The sequence below is a fragment of the Pundamilia nyererei genome, unplaced genomic scaffold, assembly GCF_000239375.1.
Source record: "Pundamilia nyererei isolate P.nyererei 1_Seehausen unplaced genomic scaffold, PunNye1.0 scaffold00504, whole genome shotgun sequence".
NCBI lineage: Eukaryota > Metazoa > Chordata > Actinopteri > Cichliformes > Cichlidae > Pundamilia > Pundamilia nyererei.
This window is the reverse complement of record NW_005187905.1, coordinates 22,336-31,406: the sequence shown is the minus strand read 5'-3', so window position 1 is coordinate 31,406 and position 9,071 is coordinate 22,336. Positions and strand designations below refer to the sequence as shown.

The following is a 9,071-nucleotide window of genomic DNA, read 5'->3' as shown; positions in this document are numbered from 1 at the left end:
AGTGTCTCTGCTCGATTCTTCTGATGTATCACAAATTAAATTCTTTTTGGCGACTGAGTTGAGGCTTTCGCTTGGATTATGGTTAAAAAAACCCTGTAATAAATTTTAATAAACAGAATAAATAAACAGACAAATCTCCTCCTTCTTCAGAAGAATAAACATTTCAAACTCTGTAGCTGTCAGGACCAGTTCTTAACCCCCTCTGAAAACGTGGTACTCGTTGTTTTGCTGAATATTTCTCTGCTTCTGCCTTCACTGGGATCCTCTCAGCACAAACACCTCCTCCTCGGTCTATTTTTAATCTAAATGTTACACATGTGTGTGTTTCCGTGCATAGATTACTCCGATGCGCTGCCTCTCACTGTGTTTTTAGCCCTGGTTCCACCTACACTCCGCGGCCCTGCTGTTGCCTTCGTGAAGCAGCGTCCGGGCCTTCTTGTGGTCCTCGGCGGCCAGCGGCGCCTCCGCGAGCTCTCTGTAGATCTTCCACAGATCCCGGCAGGCCCGGAGCTTCAGGGGCCGACCGTCTGAGTCCAGCCAGCCGCCGTCCTCCGCCTGTTTGCGGCATAGCTCTCCCTGCTGCCTCGCCTCCTCCAGCTCACCTGAGAGAGGTGGCATTTTTATAAGAGTGGGTGCAACATGAGTTCAACCGTCACAGGAAAATAAAGAGAAAAAACAGCAACAAAACAACTAAATCAAATAAAAATACCAAACATGTAGCTGGTTTTGAGGGAATAAGGTTGAGTTTTAGATCATCTGAGTGAAGAAATGTTTCATTTTTTGAGTGCTGATGTAGCTCACAGGGTCAATCAGGTGACCTATACGCCATAAGACTAACACAGAGGGCTGCATTCAGGTCGGTCTTCCATCTTTCTTGTCTTCTCTGCACCGCCCCGTCACAATAAATTATTAATTTGAGTTAGAGTTATTTTTAATCTCAGGCTTTATTCCACAGTGTGTTCTTTGTCTTGTCTTCTTCTCGTCACCCCCAACCAGGAGATGGCTGAAGCTTCCTCTGCTGGAGGTTTTTTCATGTTAAAAGGGAGTTTTTTCTTCCCACCGTCTCCAAATGCTTGCTCATAGAGGGATGTCCGACGGTTGGGGTGTTGTATGTTGTAATTTATCACGAGGACCAATAACAGCACAAGCAAGAGGGGATCTTATCTTTTCAACACTGCCCCCTGGTGACACTACACAGCTACAACACTCACAAAGGACCAACACACAACTGCCCTCTTTAGGTAAGAGACTAATGCATCAGTGTCAGTGAAGGACAAGTATGCCTGTGTGTACATCTGTGGATCTCCACTTACACACAGAGCAGAGCACTAGACACTCCCACAGTGCGGGCAACAGTGGTGCTAAAACGTATTACAGACGGACTGCAAGGTTGGCTGGTATTTTACAATTCAAATGTTTAAGTTTGTAATTATGATTAATTTTTACAATGAACGTTTCAGGATCAAACTGAAAGGAGAAGCCACACCTTCCACTGCAAATGCAAGTTAAATAAGGTCTTATTGTAGGTGATACTCAGTCTCACATAAAAATGAAACACAGAAGAAAACAAAACTTCATGTTCAGCTTTGACTTTCTTTTAATCTGAATGTGATTCAAGGTTTTACTGGCCGCAGTTTTTAGTGCTGCTCATCTAAATCACCTCGACCTTGGCACTGCGCTCACCAGAAATAAACCAGCCAAGTTTGAGGCTGAATGGAAGCTTGGACGTTAAGACAGGCTAAGAGCAGACAGTCAGAGAGTTTCATTATTCACTGTCATCGTTAGTAATTCAGATTAGTCAGTTACTGTTTCTACTGTCTTGGAGTAACTGTGACCACATGCTTTCCTCAGGGATTAATAAAGTGCTGTGATTCTGATCATTCACTGTCACTATACTCGGTGTGTGCACCTCGATCCAGGTACAGCTCAGTCAGGCAGGCCCGGGCCTCGGTGGCTGCTCTGGAGAACCTCCCTTTCTCTCTGTCAGTACAGCTGTGGTAGAAGTAGAAGCGGAGCCAGAGGTCCTCGGGGTCTGAGAAGAACCGACCCAAAAGGAGACGCTCCTCGCAGACGGTGGACCAGATACCTGCAACAGAAGTCACCTGGTCCTGCACCATGTGGTTCATGTGTCTTGTTCTGTGTTCTACCAACAATAACCTTACACTCATTATGTCACTGACACACAAACACACTGATCTAATCACTAAATGAAGCCTCACTGGAATCAGAAGGATTGAATCGAGGCTCTGTGTGCGTGTGTGTGTGTACCGGTCCTTTCAGCCTCCTCAGCCAAGCTCAGGTGCTGGCTAATGGTCTCCATTTTGTGTCTTTGTTCCACCAGAGGAGGAGCACGAAGCCTGAGTGATCCCGGTTCAGCCGTCGCCCTCCAGTCCTGATCAGAGCGCAGCAGAGAGACGAGCTCAGAGAACGACCTGAATGACAGAAAGACATTTTTGGGGGATCTTTTTAACTTTGTGTAAACTGGAATGACCACCTGGGAAAAGCACGTCAGAGCACCAGTCCACTGTTTGTTAGAAATGTGCTGCACTGAAGCTAAGCCTCCATCTTCCATGAATTCTTTTTTATTTATAATGTTTGTTGTACAGTCTATTTCTCATGATCCTGTCAAAGGGAAACTGGAGTTTGCTGCAGCCAGTAATTACTCCAAGTCGGATTGTCTTTGATAGCAATAACTTCAAATGCTCACTGCGCCTGCATCAGCCACAAACCGTCAAACAGAGATTCAATATAACACGGGAGGAATCACAGCAGTGAGATGAGTGTGGTATCAACATGTGGGGGAGAAACAAAACATAAAATGCATTTTGAAGGTTTCTCCAGAGTACCGGCTCTTTCCCCCTGTGTCATAGACATTAAATGAATGCAGTGTTGCTGTTGAAACTGAGACGTACACCATGAGAAGGTTTTATCTTTGGTTGCAGATTTTAACAAAGCCTGAAAATCTCACACACCTGTCTCCAGCACTAACAAACTTAAGAGAGCTCAGAGCTGCTGTCAAAATAAGATGGCTTAAAAAGTGCCACTCTGTGCAGTTTGGGGGTCTCTAACTCAGAAAGTGTTGATGGCATGAAGGAAAGGCTCAGCTAGATATTTAACATCACTGTACAGTGGAAAACAGCTGGCTCTGAGGCGTTTGGGTGCTGTAGGAAAATAGGAAACAAGAAGTGTTGGTTGGGTCCTGTGTGAAATAACGAAATGTGTTGCATGTCTGATGGACAATCAGTTCTTCATTATAAAAAACATGTTTTTCATGTCTGTGAGTGTTTGATCACACTGACGGTAATTTTGTTTTTGTACAGCAGCAAAACTGCAACGATCAGCCTGCGACTGCAGAATCTTGTTTTTGAGTCAGACATTAAACATTTATCTTGCTGATGGAGAAACAGATACCTGTGGAAGCCTTCCTGCAGCAGCCGCACACAGATGCTCTGCTTCGGACTGCTTCTGAACCTGATGTGAGAGGCGGAGGAGGAGTAAAGATTACAGATGTGAGAGAGGAGGAAGACCATGTTAGGCAGCTCAGTGTGGGCGTGTCACAGGAGAAAAATCAGTTGGCAGCCCTTCTCTTTGCAGCAGGGGGCGCTCACACCACTCAGATTTCACGGTCACGATTGCTGAGCAGTACATCTCTAACTCCTTAAACTAACTGCTGACTGGCACCTGTCCACCTGAGAGCTGTGTTATGGTTTTCTTTGTGTTAGCTGTATTATTGTAGGGTCTTTACCTCACAATAAGCGCCTTGAGGCAACTGTTGTTGTGATGTGGCGTTATATAGATAAAAGTGATTTGGACTTACTCCACAAAATATCAAACCACAGTCAGAGATCACAGGGACTACGATGGTGGTTATAAACTTTCACTACTAAGCTGGGCTCTCAGCTGCAGGCTCTGAGCGCGCTCGCATAAAATGATCCCTATGAGTGCGCACTACTGCAACCAGAGACATTATCAAATATGATAAAATGGTGATTAAAGTGGTGGTGCCTGTGTTAAAATCCACCCAGTGACACTGAGGATGAACTCACAGAGCGATTTCTTTCCTGGTCAGACTCTCTGCTGGTCGAGCCGGGCCCAGTCTGGCTCTGAGGGACTCCTTCGTCTGCTTCATCCTGCTAAAATACACACACACACACACACACACACACACGGGAAGTTGAGTTCCCATCATTACTTCAGAGACTGATACCCTGCTGCTATGTCACTGCGCTCTCCAGCACATTGAGTGCTGCTCTAAACAAAGAAGCCTTAAGTGGAAATTACTTCCAAAGACCTGCAGTTAGCACCAGTGCTGCTTTCTAAGCACACTCTGTAGGTGGAGCGCTTTGGTTATGCTGAGGAAACACTGTTTGAATACTTCAGTCATCACTGAAGGAAATCAAATATTCTCTAATAGTGCCACAGTTCATCTGTTAATAGTAAGGGGAAATGAATGACACTGAAACACAATAGATGCACATGGAGTAAGTGATGACTGTAATACATCTGATAGCGGGGTAAATCGCCACATATTCTGATTACAACTTCCTGTTTCTGTCCGTAAAAAGGCAAGGGCGTATTTATGTTCCACCCTGTCTTTAAGAGAGCCACCAGCAGCTGTAAGAGCTGCACCGAACACTGAAAGTGAGGTTAAAGTTTACTCTGAGGGTTACTTCTGTCCTCACGCTAATGTCATGCTGTCAAAGATGTAAAGCATATCAGCAGGTTATGGCATGACACAGAAAACACATCAGTAATACAACAACCTGTCAGTTATGTGGTGCTTGTTTTCATTACCTGAGCACTATGAAATATCTTTGATAAAGAAAGCAGTGAATACTTTGCCCTAGTATTTAGCGAATACACAGATAAGCACAAGTGATGTTTGCTTTGATTTTGATGAAGAAGTAAAGACAAGGTCACGAGAATGTCTGTGTGGGTGTTCCAGGAAAGAAAAAGGAGGAAAAGAGGAAGATTGGTGGATGTAATAACAGAGGACATGCAGAGAGATGATGTGACAGGAGGTGATAGGGATAGGGTGAGATTTCCTCCTTGCTCTCTGCCCTTTCCTGCCCTTTCCTGCCCTGCAGGCGGTCCTTACCTGTAGTAAGTGCTGCTCCTCTGTTTGCTTTTGTTGGTATTAATTTCAGGGAGAAACCCAACAGCTGTGTTCATCTTCACCTGCAGGTCAACCTGGTGGAGAGAGAGAGGACCCCACCCCACAGAAAATTTTATGCATGAACTGCAATCAGTTTAACACTGATGCCTCTTCTAAAATCACAGGGTTTTTATCTTGATTTGAACAGTTTTGCTGCATCTAACAGGGTCACCAAAGAGCGCCGGTCGTTTAAATACAATTACAATAATTTAAGTGAGAATAAGTTAGGCAGACTATTCTGGAGTGTAATTGTGATATTTACAGCTGCACTTTTTAGAAACACACGCAGAGCTCCTGAATTACCGAAAGAAAGACACAACCAGCTGCGCGTGAGGTGCACCCGAAAAGCTCCGGAATGAAGCTAGAACGTGAAGCTAACGTCAGTAAACCGGAATAACAAAAATAAAATAAAATAACAGTAACCCTGCTAAGATTTTAAATGTAACACACGGAGAAAGAAGCGCAGAAACACGAACTCACCGCCAGTTTTATTAGAGAAAAACTTTCCACGCTGCCAGCACACTCAACTTCGTCACTATGACAACACCGAACCAAGTCGACCAGAGCAACGAGCTGAACTGCTTCCGGTCAGGTGGTCCCATTAAAAACAATCATTTTTTTGTGTGTATATTAATTTTATTTATTCCATGAGTTTGTTATTATTGTCTTCGTGGTGACTTCATGTGTATCTTGTATAAACTGTTTAACAAAAACTTCATAAAGTCCAGTTGTATTTTCTTTTCTTTCTCTTCTAACAGGTAAGTTTCTTTTCTTCTTTTGCATTAATCCCAGAATGAAGAGGAATAAAGTCTGACAGTATTCTCCCTGTAAATTTACAGCTTTATCTCAGAGAGTGCTTAATTTTTAAGACGCTTCACTGACTTTAAAAAACAATTCTGATCAAAATCTTTCCAAATATTTAATATATTATAATAAGCCAATTTTATTTATAAAGCACTTTTAAAAAACGATAGCGGCTCCGGCAGATCCCAGGAACGACATCCAAGATCTCTGTCCAGAAGAGCGCAGTCCTATGGGTGGTGGAGAATGGCCGAGCTGAGATCCTGTGTGACTTCCAGACGGGAAAAACGGTGGTGGCTAACCAACCGGACATAGTGGTGGTAGACAAACAGAAGAAAGCGGCTGTAGTGAGAGATGTAGCGATACTGAATGAAAGCAACAGCAGAAAGAAGCATCAGGAGAAGCTTGAGAAGTACCAGAGAAGAAGATGTGGAGGGTGAAGGTGAAGGTGGTCCCAGTGGTAATCGGAGCACTAGGTGCAGTGACTCCCAAGCTAAGCAAGTGGCTCCAGCAGATCCCAGGAACAACATCTGAGATCTCTGTCCAGAGGAGCGCAGTCCTGGGAACAACTAACATACGGCGCAGGACACTCAAGCTCCCAGGCCTCTGGACCCGAGCTTGAAGGATTGACCACCTGAAGGGGCGAGGTGGGAATTTTGTTTAAATATTAGTTATATATCAGTTATTAGCAGTTTTATCAGTAATTTGTAAGACCTGCATATGACAGAGGTTCATGAGGAGCTTGTAAATAGTAACATCACACACCAGAGGATGCTGCAGAGAGGGGTTCATTCATTTCATTAAATTTATTTTTCATTAATTTGTTCTTCAAAAATCAGTTTAGTTATTGCACGTGAGCACAAATGGTTGCAGAAATCTTGCAGACAGAGCTTTAAACCACAGCCAGTCACAAAAATGTCCGGATAAAACAACAAAAGCCAAGAATGATTTTGAGTGTGGGCGCTGACAGAGCAAAAAGACGCAGTAAAACTGCAGCAGTGGAGTCAGCGGGGGTTGAGTAAAGCTTTTAAAGGAGCCATTGCAAAAAGATACACAAATTTTTCTTATTAACACTGCATTAAATCCTCTCCTCCTCACGATTCATCTGCTTCTTTCCCTGTTTGCACTCTGCACACATCAGATGTTCGGGTTCCCGCAGTGAGACTTTTCCATTCAGCCTCACCACAGCTGGATGGAAATAGTGTGCCACTGCGTGTTCTTTGCGGTTCTTCAGAGCTTTATAATAAAGTTTCACGTTCAGGGTGGAAATCATCAGCAGCTGAGGGGACGTAGAGGCTGTTTCCTGTCTGTCTCAGTGGGCTTGATTCGCTTGTTTAAATGAACTTGTTTGTTCTCGTCGCTCTAATTAGCTGCGAGTGTAATTGATCTTTTTATCAGCGGCACTTCAAGACGAAAGTGAGAACGAAACCTGCGCTCACTGAAGATAAAGTGCAGCACTCGGTCCTGGTGGTCCTGTACATGCTTCTGCTTCTGCTGGAAAAGCATTTGTTGTTCACAGACACAGCACATCTTTTTCATCTCTGCAGTTAAGCCGCGCCATAAAACTGATTACATTTATAAAATTAGTCTTGGCATGTGGCCTGTCAAGCTCCTTGCTCCTCATGGGTGCAGTTTACTGTGATAAGAGCAGCACATTACTTCGCAGGTTATCTCCGACAGAGGGGTCACTGATTTCACACAGTGATGCACAAATCCACGCTACTCATTGCTGCCTGACTATGCTGGCTTTTTGAGTACTTCTTCTAAAAGGGCCCGCTCGTAAAAAACAACAGTATAAAAATATTAAAAGTACACAATCTGGGGACAGGGGCACCTCCAGAATTTTTTCAAAGGGTTGCTCTAAAAATATTGGAGTGGCACACCAAAAACAGCATTTGCCCTTTTATTATGTTGTTGTTAAATATAGGTTACTTGAAGAATATGGCAAAAAAGAGAGAACGAACATGCCTTAGTAATTTCCTGTTATTAAAGTTGATATGACAATATGGACCCGTGAAAACCAAATACGATTTCATGATCAATATTAATCTGATTCATTAGATGAAGTTATAGATTGATTGAACATCCCAGCCATTAGTTTAATTGGTAAAATTATTACCAACATAGGACAGGTTTGCTTTGTGGGGTTTCCCCCACCCGACACACACACACACACACACACACACACACACACACACACACACACACACACACACACACACACACACACACGCCCATGTTTGAGGAATACAGTGGAAATTGTTTTAGCGACTCTCAGGATTTATTTGAAGAGCATAAACAGAGCTGAGTGAGAGTGGATGGACTTGGATGAGTCAAGTTGGCCAAAAGCCAAAAGATAAACGCTAATGTTGTTATAAGGGCTGCAACTGCTTACACTGCAAAATCCAGTCTTTAATGTGGACAGGGGTAAGAAAGGCAGGGAAAGACCCACACATGAGAAACTCCAACACTGACCAAGAACATCAGGGAAGAAAGAGCAGTAAAAAAAAAAAGAAGTAATGTCTGAGATATGAACAGATGTAGATACTGAAGAGGCTAACTGAACACAGGCGTTGAAACAGAACAAAGGAGGCAAAGAAAGTACCAAAGCCAAATATCAATACTATTGATACCAAAGTTGGTATTGATAGTATTGGATCAATTTTATAATTTAAAAATAATCATACGTAAAAAGGTATTTTCTGAGTTTTAATTCAAGCACCACATGGAGCCTCTGTTTGCATTTTCCTGCAAATGCTGTCTCAGAATGTAAAGTACAAATACCTGAATGTGGGTCAACAGACAATTAAAAGAAATATATATTGTGGTGAAGGTGTGGTCCCTGGCTCAGCTGTGCAGTGCTCAAGGGGCAGTGCCAGTCAGGTTCATGGTACAGGTATGTGGTGTTTTATTAATGAGCTCTCTCTCTTCCCTGTTGATTTAGTGAAGCCGCAGCAGAGTGTGTAGGAGTGCAGCGGAGAAGCTGCACGCGTGGGTGCAAAACCGTGGTAATCGGAGCACTAGGTGCAGTGACTCCCAAACTAGGCGAGTGGCTCCAGCAGATCCCGGGAATAACATCGGAGATCTCTGTCCAGAAGAGCGCAGTCCTGGGAAC

At 43.7% G+C, this 9,071-nt stretch overlaps 1 protein-coding gene across 1 annotated transcript in view; it reads right to left on the bottom strand.

Moving 5' to 3' along the window:
* The window catches only part of ttc29 (tetratricopeptide repeat domain 29), a 6,579-nt gene extending 868 nt beyond the window's left edge, over positions 1-5,711 (bottom strand). The window contains exons 1-7 of the mRNA XM_005754073.2: positions 5,636-5,711; positions 5,099-5,190; positions 4,047-4,133; positions 3,412-3,471; positions 2,269-2,432; positions 1,910-2,086; positions 390-602 (exon numbers count right to left, since the gene is read on the bottom strand). Coding sequence (XP_005754130.1) covers positions 390-602; positions 1,910-2,086; positions 2,269-2,432; positions 3,412-3,471; positions 4,047-4,133; positions 5,099-5,172 — 775 coding nt within the window. The 5' untranslated portion in view covers positions 5,173-5,190; positions 5,636-5,711. The remainder of the gene's footprint in view (positions 1-389; positions 603-1,909; positions 2,087-2,268; positions 2,433-3,411; positions 3,472-4,046; positions 4,134-5,098; positions 5,191-5,635) is intronic.
* Positions 5,712-9,071: the final 3,360 nt, after the last annotated feature.